The sequence below is a fragment of the Sesamum indicum genome, linkage group LG7, assembly GCF_000512975.1.
Source record: "Sesamum indicum cultivar Zhongzhi No. 13 linkage group LG7, S_indicum_v1.0, whole genome shotgun sequence".
Lineage (NCBI taxonomy): Eukaryota > Viridiplantae > Streptophyta > Magnoliopsida > Lamiales > Pedaliaceae > Sesamum > Sesamum indicum.
Genome location: NC_026151.1, coordinates 11,494,045 through 11,511,936, shown reverse-complemented (window position 1 = coordinate 11,511,936; position 17,892 = coordinate 11,494,045). Strand labels below are relative to the sequence as shown.

Sequence of the window (17,892 nt, the reverse complement as noted above, 5' to 3'; positions counted from 1 at the left end):
AGAGGGCAGGGAAGGAAGAAGGAAAAAGGGTCCTTCACTTTTCCCATAAATCATATCCACACTCTCTTTCTCTCTCGGTGAAAAATAGGGCTTTACAAGAAAGTATGGAAGAAATAGATTCTCTTAATAACTCTGAGCCAACCAATTGAATTGAAGACCATCATCATCTCTCTTTCCTTCGTTGCTACTGTCATCATTTATTAGTTTAACTTAGAACAAATACTGAGTAGAAGACCGAGTGATATTATCAATTCCGTGTTTTCTTTCAAAGTTAAGAGAAATGACAACGCCCTCGTTGAGCCCTCTTCCCAATTTTGATTCTTTCAGACTTTCTCACTTTTCTACATATATTCCTACTACTGCTGGTGGTGCTAGTTTTAGCAATTTCCATTGCGTTTCTTTTTCTTCGCGAAGCCGTAGAAGATATGCCTTTTCATGCTACTCTCCTTTCAGGAAAAACAAGGTAATTTCTTTGCTTTTTGTCGGACCTTCTCTTTGCCCCTTTTCCCCATTCTGTATGCTTGTTTCGGGTCTTTGTGGGATTTGAGAAATGGGTCTTTTGGAATGTGGTGTCGAATGGGGAAAAGATTCCAGCTTTTGGGATATTTTCTTGGATCTTGGGATATGAGTTTTCTTTTTATTTGCTGTTTATGGTCGTCCTTCGTTTAGACTAGGGACTTGGGACTGCCACATGCTTCTGACAGCGCCCTGATTGAGAGGTGCAACTTTATGAAATGTCAGCAAGAGAAGATATTCTTTAAATGCAAACATAGGGTAGTATAGTGAACATAAATCCAAAACAAAGGAGTGAAAGGTTTCAAATTAATTTGAACAGACCTTGATATACTCATATCTCTTCCTATTGTCGCTGTTCCTGCAAAAATAACCTGTCATAATCATACATTTCCACGCATCAGTTGGTTTTCAGTTTTCACTAATGATTTACTACCAGGGGCCTCTCTTTTATATGTGCTGGTATAGTGGCTTTGTGTATATGAGAGAACACATCAAAGGATGGAAAATTTGGGAGATGGAGACAAGAATGAGGTCCAAATGTTTGGTTCAGATGAAGATGTCTCAACATCCATTCCAACTCAAGCCCAATCTCTTGTTGAAGGGTCTGGTGCTGTTTTGGTGTCTGAGTACAGACCTGTCCCTGATGTGGACTATCTACAGGTTTGTTGGTCATGCTCAAATCTAAGTTGATTTAATGGTGAGTTTAGGCATATATTACTTTTGCAGGTTCGTATTCTTCAGTTGAGTGACTCGTTTTACTCATCTTGAGTTACTTGTTATTTGGGATATTGATTGGGATTTTGTTTGTTGTTGGCTGCTGAATATCTTAATATAACAATTGTTTTTCCTATTTTGCCTTTGATAGGAGTTACTTGCAATTCAACAACAAGGTCCCAGGGCAATTGGCTTTTTTGGAACGCGGAACATGGGGTTCATGCACCAAGAACTCATTGAGATTCTCAGCTATGCGCTGGTTATAACTGTATGTCTCTCACAATTCTAAGTTCATCTGACTTTTAGTTTTGTGTGGTGATTTACCTGTTATATGATGCCATAACCTCAAAACTTACTATTCATGGATGCCCTGTTGGTTTGTCCTTGTAGAAAAACCATATCTTCACATCTGGAGCATCAGGCACTAATGCTGCTGTGATCAGAGGAGCTCTTCGTGCTGAAAAACCAGAGCTACTGACTGTGATACTGCCACAGAGTTTGAAAAAGCAACCTCCAGAGAGTCAAGAATTACTTTCTAAAGTATGAACTCCGGGCCATAATGCCTTGAATATTAAATTTATTGTGCTCCATGAACTTAACTTATATCTCTTCTATTTTATAGACATGCATAGTTCCGATGATGGAAAGTTTTAGCTTTTCCTTCTATGCCCTAGCACTTGGTGTAAAGGACAAATAGCTTTCATTTCCTTGAGTGCAGGATGTTTAAGAGTTGTAGATTAAACCCAACCTAGCCTTTAGAAATATATAAACATATCATGCCTAGAAGCTTTGCACATGCAAAATGTTGGGGCAGGCAATGACAGAATACATTGATATTGGCTGAATTTTCTGCTGATTTAGTTGCTTTGTGTTCTGTGATTAGAGTTATTTGTTTTCGTACTATAACAATTATTAATATTTTCAGTTTACAAATAAAAATAGATACATTGTCTTTTCTCAAAGATATTTCTATTTTATCTGCTAAAGTGCACATGGTAGCAAAACAACCCATTGTTTAATCTATAGATGGTGGTGGTTTTGTTGAGATGGATCCACAAAGATAAAGATCAACCATAACTCATCGCCATTTATCTATCTATAGGGCCAAAGGGGAATTAGCTTCTCGATTCTGAGATGCATTTTCCTCTTGGGTTTGCAGGTAAAAAATGTAATAGAGAAGCCTCACAATGACCATCTTCCATTAATAGAAGCCAGCAGGTATGGCACACTTTCTTTTCAACATGCATTTTGCTTGTAATTTCTGGTTTTGAATTGAGGATTTATTTAAGAATGACCATCTAATATTGAATGGCTTTTATATTTGTTTGAGCAATGCTCAAGAACATGCGGTTAATTCTGTATCAAGGTTGATCTTTGGTACCACATTCAGAGCTACAATGTATATTACTTATATCACTCTCTTTAAACATCTGGTCTCTCCACTGGCGCTATATGCTTTTGCTCTACTTAAAGCAGCGAATCAGAAAGAATGTTGAAAAGATAGAATGTAAGTGAGGAAAGATTGCTGGAAACTAAATCCAGAGTATGATAACATGTTTTTAGAGCCAGTTACATCATCCTCTTCCGGGTTTCTGATCACTTTTAAACGAAAATCCATTCTATTGTTACCATTTATCACAGGGAGAATTAGTCTGATGCTTCTTGAGGTTTAGGCATATTATAAAAGGACTCATCTATTTTGAAAGATTACACTACAAGCCCAGCAGTTTTCTTTTACATTACAGATTCTTATCTGAGGATTGATGGCCAGGGTGGCAGTCAATAATGTAAAACATGACTATTGTAGGTTCAGACTAATTTATTGAAACAGAGGAGTTTGTTTGTATAAAGCCTAAAACCTAGAAGAGGGTGTCTTGGTTTTTATCCATTTTCTTTTAACTCCAAAAATCATATGGTTTTGAAAACTTAATTGCTATACTAATTGGTTATATCCTGTGGATTAATTAGGTTTACTTGTTTGTGGTAAATGCAGGCTGTGTAACATGGACATCATCTCACAAGTACAGCAGGTTATTTGTTTTGCCTTTCATGACAGTAGATTGATCATGGAAACTTGTCAAGAAGCAAAGAATATGCGAAAGATTGTTACTCTGTTTTACCTGGATTAACTGAGTCCTAGGCCCTCTATTAATTTGTTTATATGATTATTGCTCAAGAAAAGTTGTAGATTACAACCTGCATATTTAATGCTATTTTTTCCTATCCAAATGGAAAAGTTGAAGTGTTTGACCTTCCTTTGGCTGGTATGTCATGGCTTTTCATCATGTTGACTATTTTTTCTTAGATAAAAGTACAAGTAGTCCAATTGAAAAAACATCATATCATATTTTCAGCTTAATCATTACTTTTTCTTGTGTAATACATGTACATATACCTTTCATCATTACTAATACATCGAAGTAGCGAATAGGGTTATTGATAGTGCATTGATGTGATCACTGACATTCGTAAAATCATATAAAGTGAAGTTATAAAATTTTCATTCTGGTAGAAAATACAATACTCTTACACCACTAACAAAAAAAAAAAATTAAGAAAACATTCATTGATTTTTTCACTCACACACAAGAAACCAATAATGAGAAAATGAAAATACATTTTCACTAACAAAAAATAAGATAAAATAAAACTAAACACCTCCTGACGCTTTCCGAGAGATGCATTTTTAGACTTCGAGATCGCTACACAAAATTACAAATACCGTCAAAATCTCTTTACAAATGCATCCGTTCAGCCTCTAGACAAGGATTATAAAAAATATTTTGTTTGGACAAACGAATTATCTAAAATTTGCTTTTCCCTAAATGGTAATGAACTTGATCTAACAACACATTAAAAGAACACCACAATTCTGAAAATTTAAGTGCAAACATCTCTAGTAAGCATCAGATTCTTGAAAATTACAGCAAAACGAGAAAAATAAGTCGCATGTATTAGCAGGACTTAATTACACAAAATCTCATCAATGAGAACAAAAACGACTGTACACAGCGAAATGACGAAATATACATCATCCCAAAACTTGGAAATATAATGCACAATTACCATGAATCTATGAAAATTATGATCCAATGTTGTTACATAAATTTACATCCACTGACGCTGCCAGGAGTAAGGCCTGTGAAATCCTTCATCACTAGGAAAATATTTCCTAGTTTAGTGGGGTTTGCATGCAGTAGCAGCTAGTAGAACATCCACCAGATCAAGCTGGTAATGGCTCCTCCATAACTGCATTTTCAAATTTCGACAATTTAACATTGAGTTTTAGGAATTATAATCATGCCACAAGGTCTATTAAAGTGTTCTGGCCCAAAATGTGGATGTGCTTCTGCGTGTGTGTGTGTGAGAGAGAGAGAGAGAGAGACCTTTTCTATGTGCAGAAATTTCTGATGATTCTGTTGTTGCCTGAGGGATGGCTGGTGCTTTGGTTGGCACATCAGGAAGATCCAGCTCCTCTTCTGGTTCTTCAGTAGATGGTGCTGCTGAAGGAACTTTAGGCAGATCTTGAATGGTTATCTGTACAAAATTGGACAACCCTTTAGTTGCCACCTATTTGTTTCATTTTTCCTATATATTTTTCATGTTACAGATTAAGGGGTAAACCATAAAAATCACAAAGCAATAAACACAAATGACACTAGAAAAAACTGCTTCCGAATAAAGAAAAACTGCTATTCAGTACGCAATCAGCAAAGTGATCTATATCGTAAGTTGGAAGACATCAATACAAACAGAAAAACAAGCAGATACGGGAATGACAGCATAAAAAATAATTAAAAAAAAGGTACCTGAGTCTCTAGATTCTCGAATTCTGCTAAAATTTCCTCTTCATCTTCAGCTGACAGCTTCTCTCCCAAGATGGCACTGATTTCCTATACAAGACGATCACCATGTTGGAAGAAGTGAAATGTTGCAGAAAATAGTCATTTTTCTGAATTTATTGGAAGGTACAAAGAAAATTACTAATCAAACATGAGAATGTGGTTTGACACAAAAAATTCTACATAAGTATTGCATCAGACTTATATTCTACCAAGAATGATAGAAAGGCTCAGGCAGATGCACCAGTTAACAGGAACAGATCATTCTGGCTATGAGAACTGATGAGAGACAATGCTGCAATGATATTTGTTCCTCTCCAACAGAGATAACCCATGAGGCAAGAACTAAAGGAAGAAATATGTGAAACTCACATCTTGATAAGCTTTTGCCTCAGCAGTATCCTCCATCAGTTTTTGAACATCATCAAGGTTTATCTCACTTTGTATTGCTTTAACTGCATTATTTCCGGCCTTCAAACTCTCAAATACAGCTTTTTGCTTGCTTGCCAGCTCAACATCTGCCAACTGAAGCAAAATTGCATCGTCAACCACCAGGCCATCTTATAGATACACATAATCGAGTGGGATATTTTAGATGAGCAATGTGAACACTCAAAAATCAAATAAACCTACTTGCTGCTCAACATTGATAAGCCAACCATCAACTTGCTTCAATAGGTCTTCTTGAACCTTCTTCTTCTTCAATGCTAACAATGCCCTGTCTTTCTTCTTTTCACGAAGCAAGTCTTTTGCAGCTTGCTTCTCTGCTTCAATGACAGCTTCTAGCTGAAAGCAGTAAAAGGTGGAAAGATCGGTACATGGACATCACTACAACACAATCATAGTTATCGATTCTATACAGAGTTCATAATTGTTTTTCTAGTTTGATAAGCAAAATCTTAATGCTGAAAGAGGAAAAACCACGTTTCTGAAAGCTTGGAAGTTTGCAAAAGAGAAGCTTCACAAGGCTAGCAGTATAAACATTGGGGTATAATGCAATGCCATGAAATTAACTCCTGATGCAGAATGTACAGACACATATATATGTATATAGTTCTTTGCAGTTGATCAGAATCCCCAATCTGTTATCTTAAGCTAGAGCCAAAACAGCATAAGTAACAAAAAAAGAACTGCACATCGACATCCACAGTAAGCAATAAAGGAATAACCTAATAAATTCATGGTTTTGTTCAGTATTCAATTTCCAAGGTTATGGTGACTGGTCATTGGCAATCCCTAGAAAGTACTTTTAGCAAAATCAACATCACGGATCATTTTATGAAAAGCAAAATCCTTGTAGCAACATGAAATTCTAAGGCTTGTTCTCCCAGGTTCGATTTTATTAATCATGTAAAAAGCTTCCTACTTAGGTATCATCCGGTTCCCTAGTGACCAAAGAATGTTATTGGATAGTACAGTTTGCTTATGCACCACTTTTTAGATTTCTAAAACTGGACCATTTGGGACCAATATTCTTAACAAAGAACTAGTGTCTTTCCTAAACTAAAAGCATAAATCGCTCCACTGATAGCCCTTCTGTTGTAGACTTGGCTTACAATTTGATAGTAAAAACTAGTTTGCAAATTAACGGGACAGTTTATCAGGATATTCTTATACAAACAGGGTCTAAAAAATCAGCAGGTGTATCACATGGGTTCCATAACAGAGGTGGCCTAAATCTTACCATTTGTTGTTTGCACATCAGGCGCATATAAGAATATTTCCATTTGATCCACTATCAGAGAGATGTACATAATACCAATCATGAGGTATGGTCCTATTGAGGCATTAACATGCAGGACAGATTCCAACCATTTTTGGTTCTAAAAAAGCTGTTCTATAGTAGAAGAACTCCAATCGTATGCATAAAAGAGTAACATAAAAACATAAATAAAACAACTAAACTACTGAACTACAAAAAAAGAATAACAGAAAACAAAATAATAGGAGACTGAACTATAATTCAAAAGTAGCCATGTCCAAAGTCGAACAAATCAATCAACATATCAATATAGCATCCCATTTAAGAGCATTAGTCTCTTTTGGGAGCCTGAAATAAGGATAGAAAAGAACCAAAATTCAATTACACAGAACCTAAAATAGCATACTGTAGAGTAAGGATCCAATGCTCAACTTGCAAAACAGATTATACAAATTAATAGCGCCGTCATAAAGGATCAAGCAAACCAACCCCACCCCACCCCACCCAAAGGAAAAAAGATAAGGAAAAACACACAAGTACTTGACTTTAACAAATTTCCATGTCCATTATTCTTTCCTGTTTCTTGTACTGGTTGATCGGACAATGAAGATGACAATTTTGCGAAGTAAGACAAAGATTCAAATTTTACAATGAATTCGACAAAAACCCCAAAAGTTGAAATTAAACAAGAAGAACGAGAAAACATTTGATACTAGGAAAAGGGCACCTGCTGTTGGTATTGAGCAAGCTTACGCCTCTGGGTTTTGAGAGAGAGGATGGCTTTATCTACTTGCGTGATCTTTGGTTTCTTCACGAAAACATTCCCCATTTCTCCTCAATGATGTAGATCCCAAATAGAGACAAACTTAGAAACTGATAACAGATGTGTATGGGAAGTATGAAGTATATAAAGGTTGTGAAATCTGAGTCCTCCCCTGCCAAGATTATGTTATGTTGAGTGCAGGAGTAGGAGTTTCAATTGGGTTTCGCAACAGCCGAAGGGGTCTATCAAATATCAATTAAAAAAGAAAAAAGGAAAACTAAGTTGTAAAGGGCAACAGCAAAATGAAGTAAAGAAGGTAGGGGTAGACATGTCTTTTCCGGGCTTATTATTATTATTATTATTATTAATTTAAATGGGTGCATGAGGTGTTATTATTTATTTAATGGTGTTTTATTTGTATTCTCCAAATTTTTTTGGTTAGGTTAAAAGTGGTGAGTAATTGTAAATCATTGGGCAGCAGAATGTTGGGCTTAAATATGGTGTATAGAACTACTGCTCCTTCATATATACTCTTGCAACTATTATAATATATAAAGACATATAATAATATAGCAATCAGTTGTTATGACCTCAAAAAATACTTTCTCCAATTTCTTGTGATAATTTTTGGGCATCGAATCTGATGATACAAATGTTTCAAATCCAAGTAACAATTAACTCATAAAATATATACAAAGCTTCTAAGCCCATCATCATGCCATCTTCTCTCCTCGCCCAATACTATTCGCCTCTCCGCATTCTCACACGTTTTTCTCCTCATTCTGGAATGCGATTCAAGAATATGACTGCCCGAAAGCCCAATAAAGTCGCCCACGATTCCCCCTCCCCCATCACTGCTGATGAAACTATCAACATGTTTCAGCAAGTCTTTCACTCACAGCCAACCACTATCAGTAACTAAATTTTTCTCAGATCAACCTCCTTTGTCTTTCTTTTTCTTGTTTCTTTACACAAATGATTTTTTGCTGCTATACTTTCAGATGGTTGGGATAAGTGCTGGCAACAAGGGTTAACGCCTTGGGATTTGGGGTGCCCCGCCCCAGTTCTTGTGCATCTTAACAACACGGGCTCCCTTCCCAAAGGCAGAGCGCTTGTTCCTGGCTGCGGCTCTGTAAGTCTTGTGCATTCTGTTTTTTTGTCTTCTACTACTTGTTCAAAGCATATGACCAATTGCAGAGCAATATCTTCAGTTTCTTTGGTTTGTTTTCTATTTCTTGGCTGTGATTAGTTTTTCTTAAGCTGTTCAGATTGATGAGGAAATGCTCAAAGACAGTTGTGGATTCAGTATTGTACTTCTGTGCAGCTGTTTTATCCCTTTGTTAGTTTGGTGGTGGGGCTCTGAGTTGAGTACAAGTGAACTTCCTATACCTAGCTAGAAGTTAGCTCTCCAAGAAAGACAATTAAGTGATTCTTCATAGCTCAAGGAGATACTGACAATTAAGTGACTCAAACTGCTAACATGATAGGCTTAAGAAGAAATGTACTGTTAAGGTTGATGATTGCTTGTGTTTTCTGTTCACCTAGTCTCATTACAACACTGAACGAGCGGGATAGAAGTAGATTCTCTAAGATGGTAGAGGAAGTTTTGAGTATGTATTTGGCTGTTGGATAAAAGTACAATATGATATTAGATGTGATATGTAGAGAGTTTTATCTAAAAGATACATGTAATTATCATAACTAATGTGGCGTGTTCTTTCTGAAAGTAGTTGTGTATGAAAAAAATAGGTTATTAGATGAAATGAAATGAAAATCATCTCACAAGCAAGCACAACCAAAGTTAGTCAAAGCACTTACATGATGTGGTCAACGGAGTAGATGGACGCACATGGATTGCCAAGGCTGAGCGCTTAGGTGAGTTGGTATGTGTTAGATGCTTTACGAGTTGTGAGGTTGGAAAAACCTCACAAGTCCTAGTTCAAGGGATTGTAAGGCTGAAGTTGGTAGTTTCAGTTTTGAAGAAAGTGATTATTAGCTGCATCATGGGAAGAATAACAGAAAAAGATGTACCACATAAGATTTGCTACTCTGGCAGTAAATGATTCAGATCATTGATACCCCTGGCACCTATATTTACTAATCAATTGCCATGTTGCATCACGTAATGAGGTTCTTGCAAAATCTGGATAGATTTGGAGGTAAAGTAACGGTTAGGCTAAAAGTTTAGCTATAAAATTCTTTAGGTTACCTGTAAACTGTTTCTTGTTTCCATAAACTCTTTCTACATTGATTTTTCAAATAATCTACGGACATTGGGAAGGTATAAGTAGGGGTGGCAGACGAGTCGAGCCGGCACGCGAAGCTGGATTTGGAGCTCGACTAAAATTCGAGCTTGAGTTGAGCCAACTCGAGCTCGAGCCCAAAATACTCTGTTCAAAAGCTTGCCTTCAATTTTTTGTATTTTTTAGTTTTAAATTTTTTATATTTATTTAACTCATATATTATAATTATTAAGTAATATCACATATTTTAAATTTAGCTAATGATGTATATGCCAATGTAAAAGCCAATGTTGTATATGTCACCTCTTCTTTACCTCTGAATATTTTAATGTATTCTGTTTTCATATTACTTCATTGATACCAATCTTGTCATACTTTGTTTTTTGTTAAATGATATATGAATGGTTTCATCAGTTACTGCGCATATATAGAACTGATCTTGGCATGAGAAATATATTACCTCACTTTATTTTCTCTATCTCTGTTGTCCTTTCTTCTTGCTTTCTATTCTCTCCCAATTTTTGCCCGGTTACAAGAATCTTACTGTATGCTGTAGGGTTATGATGTTGTGGCAATTGCATCTGCTGAGCGCCATGTTGTTGGTGTAGACCTCTCAGACAATGCCATTAAAAGAGCCACAGAAGTAAGAATTATGTTTGTTTATTGTCACCTCTAAACCTGTTGCAAAGTATACAACTGTAGAATATTGATCAAAAGATTTAAATTTAGAACCAGAACTACCAAACTTTTCCGAAATTGAAGGTGCAAGTAACTTGATCTAATATTTCTCATACATATTTGTAAACATTGGTTTTAGGCTAACTAATTCTTTTAATTTTTCACATTTGTCTGCGTGTAGAAATTTGGTTCATAATGCTTTCTCTTCTTTTGGTTATTGCATGACAAGGCAGTTGTCTTCTCGGTCACCAAATGCAGAGCATTTTACATTTTTAAAGACAGACTTCTTCACTTGGTGCCCAACTCAGTTGTTTGATCTCATTTTCGACTACACGTAAGTTTCGTTGTAGCAAGTAAATAAGTTATTTTACTCAAAGTCACTTACATGTTACGATATTGTCTCGACAGGTTTTTCTGTGCCATTGAACCAGGGTTAAGATCACAGTGGGCTAGGAAAATAAGTGATCTCCTAAAACCAGATGGGGAGCTCATAACGCTGATGTTTCCAGTAGTATTTTGGACTCAGTCTGTTATGTGATATATAACAGTAGCATTTTTCGTGTCTATTACATGAAATATTTATTCGTCTGTTCTTTTGTATATTCTTGTCATTGACAGGTAGATGATCATGAGGGTGGGCCTCCATACAAAGTATCAGTTGCAGAGTAATTTCTATCTTTAGTTCGGTTTCACTTGTTATCTAATATATCACTAAAATTCCTACTTCGTTTTCTGTATATTTTGACTTCCCTTCTTGTGTTGGGGACTGCTGACAGTAAATTGTGATTATCTGTAGCTACGAAGAGGTGTTGCATCCCCTTGGCCTTAAAGCAACTTACATTGCAGAGAATGAGTTGGCTGTTGCTCCTCGAATGGTAAATGGTTTTTGTAAATAAGCCATCATTTGCACAACCCTCTAGTTATTGTTACAAGTAATACATATGCACATTGTGCACGTTGTGAGGTTTCTTTTCTTTTTTCTTTTATAGAAAAATGTTCGGATCATCTCCTATAATATTATAAAATCTAATGAATCAAAAAACATTTTAAGTTTTTCGGAATGAAAAGTTGATAACATGGATTTTTTGGGGAAAATGTACTTTAATGGGTTTTTAAATATAAGAAAGTTTATTTAGAGAGGCTTCTAGTAATTTTTTCTATATAAATTACAAATGATGTGTATATACAGATTTACATGAAGAATATATATATATATATATACCAAAAAATGTATTAAGAGAAACCAATTAGGAATTTATTTTTATAAAAATGAGTCTACACAAATTAATGAACTTACAGAATCATCATAAGACAAGTCCAGTTCAACACTTTGAACTGACACATAACATGCAAAAAGATTTGTTCTAGGGTTCTAATTGAATGTTTTCTCTACTTCTAGCCAATTGAGATCGTTTTAGTATTTCAACATTTTAATAGAGGTTTGAGAAATATAAGTTATACTTAATTTTTTTTTGAGAAATATTCATCTCATAATGTTGATATATAGAGTTATTAGATATAGTATAGTATTTCCTTTCCTTAGTAGATGAATGTCTTGAAAAGAATTTAATTGTAAAGTAGCTATTTGTTAAACTTAGGTAAAGTTGAATATTCAGTTCATTGAGTCCTATTTTTTAGGAGACAGTAATATTGTTAATTATTCCAAAAGCATATTATATGATGATGAGCTTGATGCTTTAAATAAGTTTAGCCAAACCTCCTCTATCTGGAACTGAGAGCTTTTCTGATTTGAGGGCCTTGGCATTAATCTATGTTGTAGTTCATTAACAAGAAGATTGCCGTTGTTAGGTGTTGCTTTTCTTGATACTGCCTTGGCATTAATATTCTAGCCAGCAGAGCACGGTTTTATGCTGCACGGAACTCCTACATTCTGTGAATTTGGCTAAATAATAATCCTATGATGTCAAATTTTGGCCAGCAATAATCCTATGTTGTTCAATTTTTGTCATTGATGACTGTTCAGAGTAAAGATATTGAGACAGAACTCAAGTAGAATTCAGGTTTCATGGCAAACGTAGTTGCTTTTCTTACCCGCCCTTTAGTTCTCTAGCCAGCAGGTAAGAATATTGGGTGCATGAATCCCCTTCCTAGTCCTTACCTTAGTCAATTTGACAGAATAACAATCCAATTACTAAGATATTATTCATCACGTTTGCTTTTAACAGTGGGGATTTCAAAAACAGAAGTTGAATAGGATTGAGGTTTCTCAGCACAAGGATATATGGTTCATGGTTGTTATTAGGCTTCATATTTCAGCAAATGTGTAAAGTGAAATGCTGAATGACTGTGGTTGCGTTCATGGTAGGGACGAGAGAAACTAGGGAGATGGAGAAGATCCGCGGTCCAAGCGGCGCTATGATAATGTCAGCTGATAATTCAAGCAATCTGCTTATATTGAAGAATCATATGTTGTGATAAACTGGTGAATTGGGATGTGGATGCTTATTGATTGTTGAATGATGGAATCGTTTCTTTACTGTAATGCAAGGATGGACCATAACATTGCATGTATATGTTACTCCAACAGTAAATAACGTTGAGTAAGAAGACTACACAATCATGTCCCGCTGCACTTGTATAATCTCCACAAGTGTGCCCTTTTTGGGATATGTTTACCCCCTAAACACATACAGCTACATATATTTGAGTTGTTATACACACTTGCACACAAAAAATAAAAAATTACGGCAGATCTTTTCTCCCTTTAAATTTAAGTGCAAGTTTATTTTAATTTCTAATTCTGATATGTTAATAAATTGTCAAGTAGTAGCCCAAATTCGTGAATTCCATTTGCATTAGGCCAATGTTCCAAGTATTATGTGCAAATTTTTCATGGAGCAACATATAAATGTAAAAGAGATTTCGGATATTTTGGACAAAACCCGGGAGAGGAAATATGCTGGTTGTGCCAATTAGGATATAAGATACTATATTTTATTTTATATTTCATACTTTATTAGTTGGTAAAAAATAAAAAATACTTAAGGAAAAAAAGAAACAATGCAGTTCAATTCTTTTAATGTAATTGATCAAAAAAATCATGTCAGCGCCACATCAATTACAATCTAATCCAATTACTCATTAAATAAAATGGACTTGCCTTGTTTCATACATTTTCAACTTAAGAGACGTGTTTACCATACATAGTATACTTTCCATCATATGATTTTAAATATAAGGGTTAATTACATTTTATTATTCAAATTATAATTATTTTTATATTTTGGCATCTAAATTTTTTGTTGTGCCAACTTGTTATTTCAACTTTACGAAATTTTATAATTTTTCATTTATAATTATTTTTTCACCAAATTTTTTGTCAAAAAAATCATATGCAATGCACATGTGATATTTAAGAGTTATGTAATGTGATATTTTCACATATACACAACATATTATATTTTTTTCAACAAAAAAAAGATTATATATGGTAAATTGTAAATTTTATAAAGTTGAGATGGTGAATTGATACAAAAATAAAATTAAATATTAAAATATAATTCAAATAATAAAATGTAACTTATCATAAATGTAATTAACTCAAACAAGGAAAATAAAAAGACGAAGACTCACGCACACAGTGAGAGTGAGTGACACGGACACCGCAACGTTGGAAAATGAGAGAGTAACAGACTCCTCCTGCATGTCCGAACATTCCCATCATCTTTCGCCTCTTTCTTCGGTCTTCCTCAACAATGGAAAATGTGATGTTGGATGTCACCCCCACCACACCACACCACACCACACCAAACCACTCTCACTCTCTTCTATTTCTTTCTCTCTCATATCCCCATTTCGACTTTTTCTTTCTTCCCCCCCCCACGTTCACTTAGTTTATTGCCTTCTTCACCTACAATGACCATCTCTTCTCCTCCTCTCTCCTTCCGTCTGTAACTTCAAGAAACAACTTTCCAAAGGAAACTGAAAACCCCATTATCCGGAAATGGACGAACGTTTGAAAGAATCCGACAAAACAGCCCTGGCGGGGATGGCCCACTCGCCGCCTCACCGGAAAGCCCACTCCTACAGCCAACAGCTGAGAACAAGCCACCACAAGCGCCACTCCAACCCCTTCCGCAACCATAGCCTTGACGACACCAATATCTTGGGAAACTTCCGCGGCAAGAAAAAGGATGGATACTATGAAGGCATCATTTCTTCCGACGACGACGGTGAGTTTTCTCGTTGTTCTGGTACAAGTAACGGTGGTGGCGACGACCAAGTCGATTACGATGATTTCAGTCAGAGGATTGAGGGAATCGGGATAGGAGACGGCAGCGCGTTAGATGAAAGCCAGCAGCAGCCCAGTCAACCGCTGCCGGAGATTATGGGGAGCGGTGGAGGGGTGGGAGTCTTTAGGGTGCCCAATAGGGCGGCCTGTCACCCTCACCGGCCAGCCTGTCTTGAGCTCAGACCGCACCCTCTGAGAGAAACTCAGGTGGGATTCGAATGGAGTTGTTTCCAATTCATTTCACAATCTCATAGGGCCCGGTTCGCTATGGTTGGGTTTGTTTTCTTTGTGCTTCGGTGGTGTTGTCGCAATTGAAAGTTTGATTTGTTTTCACGTCATGAAATGAAATTGGTTTTGTGTGGGCAATATTGAACGTAAAGGCGGCTAGTTTTTTGTGTTTGTGTATGAACTTGCCTTTGATGCAATGTTTTCTCTTATCTGGGAAATAAGTTGATAACTCTGGGCTCTGGCAAAGGTGCAATTATTTTCTTGAAGAAATCAAAGCTGGGGATTGCAAGAATCTAAATTCTGTCTTTGTCTGCAAACGGAATTCTTGGAAGTGTCCATCCAAGACCGCGTCTGGAAGGACCATTGCTTGTGCCATTATGTATTTCTTTACTGTGCTTACTAATGCTCAGCTTAGGCAATGCATGAGAATTAAGAAGCTGTTGCTTTGTTGCAGGCTGGAAAGTCCTCAAGGACAATCGCCAGTACAGACACACAACTGTGGGCGGGGCTAGAATCAGGGGTAAGAGTATGGAAATATGCAGATGCATATGAGCCAGGGTGTGGGTTTGAGACTGGGAAAAAGACACGGAGAGGAGACGAGGATGCTTCTCCATTTTATGAATCGGCAAACACATCACCAGTTTTTTGTATGATGGTAGATCAAGGAAGCAAGTTGGTTTGGACTGGGCATAAGGATGGTAAAATCAGGTCTTGGAAGATGGAGCAGAATTTCTCTGATGACACGGCTTTCAAAGAAGGTTTTTCTTGGCAGGCACAACGAGCTCCAGTTCTCTGCATGACAATGTCTTTCTACGGTAAATTCTTTTTCCCACAGCCACAAAAACCTTTGAACTTGGCAACATCTGAATGATTTTTATTCTACTGTTGAACTTGAATGAGTTGATGGGTGGGATGCAGGTGATGTATGGACAGGTTCAGAGGGTGGTGTTATAAAGGTCTGGCCATGGGAGTCCATCGAAAAGTCTCTAGCCCTATCACCTGAGGAAAAACACATGGCTGCTTTGTTAGTGGAAAGATCAGCTATTGACCTCAGAAGCCAAGTTACAGTTAATGGAGTATGCTACATTTCCTCTTCAGATGTGAAATGTTTGTTATCCGACAATGTTAGAGCCAAAGTGTGGGCTGCTGGATCCATGTCCTTCTCCCTCTGGTAAATTCTCATCCTCATAATCTTTGCAAACATTAATTATTGCTAAACTAAATCTTACCATGAATAATTAATGCTAAAAAATAGAAAAAGGTTACTTACAATAATTTTAAATTATTGAAATTATCTACACTTTTCTTAAATCTCTAACTTCATTGCATTCTTATATATAATATACTTCTTTTTTCGATGGTGCTTTTTGATTTCAACTTTCATATTTGTGTTTCATTATCATATTCTTTAGTTTTCCTTCATATTATTCACTTTGACCAAATTGATAATAGTTCTCCGATTAAAATCTTGTTCTTTCAGTTGAAACTTCAAATACAGTATACAAAGAATTATCTCATATAAAGTAAAGTAAATTCATCTGTATTTCTCAAAACCACTTCAAATTTGATAAGTTTGATGATTTTTAATTTATAATATTTCTTCTTTACTATGTTTTAGTATTTTTTAAATTTTAGTTTATTAGTTTACATATTTGTATGGTCATTTAAACTTGAACCATGGAGCCTTTTCATATAAGCTCTAGTAAATTATAACTTTTTTCAAAATATTTGAAATTTCTTCTAGCAAATTGACATTGAATATTTGCTCTTTTATTTATTTTATCTGGAAATGTTATTCATTAAAAAAGTATATTTAAATAGTTTAGAGGAATTAAGACTAGGGGTGGCATTCAGATCACGTTATTTGGGTAGATTTTGTGGATATTTTCATAGTGTTCGATTTCGATTTTGGCCTATCTAAAAGGCTTTGAAGTGTTTTGAAAAAATATTTGTTTTTTTGTCAAAAAAGCTACACTAAGCCTAGGCCCTAAAACCCATTTTTGTCATTGAATTTATTGGATTTGTGTCCGGTACAAAATACGCTAACGACCAATTGGATAGCCGATCCAAAAAACCTGACCCTAAATTTAAGACTGCTAAATTTTTTCTTTTCTAATAAAACTTTATTTTCTTGTAACTAATTCTTATTTATGAATAAAAAGAGTGCTTAAGGAATTCTTGGCACAATAAGAATAAACGATTATGACGTGAATACTTAGATAAATAGAGTAGGAAGTGATATTCCTTATGTTTCCTTGACGCCTTATCATCATTGTTGGTGGATTCAGGAACGCTCGCACAAGAGAACTTGTAAAAGTATTTAACATCGAAGGTCAAATTGAAAATCGTGTTGATATGCCATCATCTCAAGACCAGGTAGTTGAAGATGAGATGAATGTTAAGTTTGTAACAAAGTCTAAAAAGGACAAGTCCCAAGGGTTTTTGCAAAGGTCTCGTAATGCTATAATGGGTGCTGCAGATGCTGTTCGTCGAGCAGCGAAGGGGGCAGGAGCTTTTGTTGAAGATACTAAAAAGACGGAAGCAATAGTGCTTGCCACTGATGGTATAATATGGACTGGATGCTCTAATGGCTTATTAATCCAATGGGATGGAAACGGGAACCGTTTGCAAGACTTCCACCATCATCCTTGTAGTGTTCAGTGCTTTTGCACTCATGGTTCAAGAATCTGGGTTGGCTATGCAAGTGGCAAAATCCAAGTACTCGACCTTGAGGGAAGTATTATTGCCAGTTGGACTGCCCATAATGAGCCAGTCATAAAGTTAGTCATTGGGAATGGTTATGTCTTCAGTGTAGCAACTCATGGTGGTATACGTGGGTGGAACATCTCCTCTCCAGCACCTATTGATGACATATTACGGAAGGAATTGACTGAGAGAGAACAAATGTATACGAGGCGGGAGAATGTTAGTATTTTGATTGGCACTTGGAATGT

General features: G+C 36.0%; 4 protein-coding genes across 7 annotated transcripts in view; 3 read left to right on the top strand and 1 right to left on the bottom strand.

Annotated features, from left to right (window-relative positions):
• On the top strand, window positions 23-3,486 carry LOC105167163. 3 transcript variants are annotated; one of them, XM_011086756.2, is made up of 6 exons: window positions 23-463; window positions 982-1,176; window positions 1,382-1,498; window positions 1,621-1,770; window positions 2,390-2,448; window positions 3,224-3,486. In XM_011086756.2, exons 1-6 carry the CDS (start codon window positions 281-283, stop codon window positions 3,357-3,359), a joined length of 840 nt encoding a protein of 279 aa, XP_011085058.1. In that variant the 5' UTR covers window positions 23-280; the 3' UTR covers window positions 3,360-3,486. The 3 variants fall into 3 exon arrangements, with proteins under 3 accessions (XP_011085058.1, XP_011085059.1, XP_011085060.1); XM_011086758.2 differs by having other exon boundaries at window positions 327-463; window positions 953-1,176; XM_011086757.2 differs by lacking the exon at window positions 2,390-2,448 and having other exon boundaries at window positions 3,224-3,361.
• LOC105167162 (vacuolar protein sorting-associated protein 20 homolog 2) lies at window positions 4,124-7,789 on the bottom strand. Its single transcript, XM_011086755.2, has 6 exons — window positions 7,502-7,789; window positions 5,706-5,858; window positions 5,445-5,597; window positions 5,040-5,123; window positions 4,617-4,767; window positions 4,124-4,479 (listed from the first exon to the last, which is right to left on the bottom strand). The coding sequence occupies exons 1-6, from the start codon at window positions 7,601-7,603 to the stop codon at window positions 4,454-4,456; spliced, it is 669 nt and encodes a 222-aa protein (XP_011085057.1). The 5' UTR covers window positions 7,604-7,789; the 3' UTR covers window positions 4,124-4,453.
• On the top strand, window positions 8,196-13,052 carry LOC105167161 (probable thiol methyltransferase 2). Of its 2 annotated transcripts, none has more exons than XM_011086753.2 (8): window positions 8,196-8,451; window positions 8,539-8,669; window positions 10,337-10,423; window positions 10,692-10,792; window positions 10,867-10,966; window positions 11,077-11,123; window positions 11,255-11,333; window positions 12,645-12,778. In XM_011086753.2, the coding sequence occupies exons 1-8, from the start codon at window positions 8,253-8,255 to the stop codon at window positions 12,744-12,746; spliced, it is 846 nt and encodes a 281-aa protein (XP_011085055.1). In that variant the 5' UTR covers window positions 8,196-8,252; the 3' UTR covers window positions 12,747-12,778. The 2 variants fall into 2 exon arrangements, with proteins under 2 accessions (XP_011085055.1, XP_011085056.1); XM_011086754.2 differs by lacking the exon at window positions 12,645-12,778 and adding an exon at window positions 12,785-13,052 and having other exon boundaries at window positions 8,211-8,451.
• Window positions 14,220-17,892, top strand: part of LOC105167160 (type I inositol polyphosphate 5-phosphatase 12) — a gene marked incomplete in the record, with an annotated part of 6,675 nt that continues 3,002 nt past the window's right edge. Inside the window, 4 exon segments of the mRNA XM_011086752.2 lie at window positions 14,220-14,917; window positions 15,393-15,753; window positions 15,857-16,109; window positions 17,227-17,892. Coding sequence (XP_011085054.1) covers window positions 14,423-14,917; window positions 15,393-15,753; window positions 15,857-16,109; window positions 17,227-17,892 — 1,775 coding nt within the window.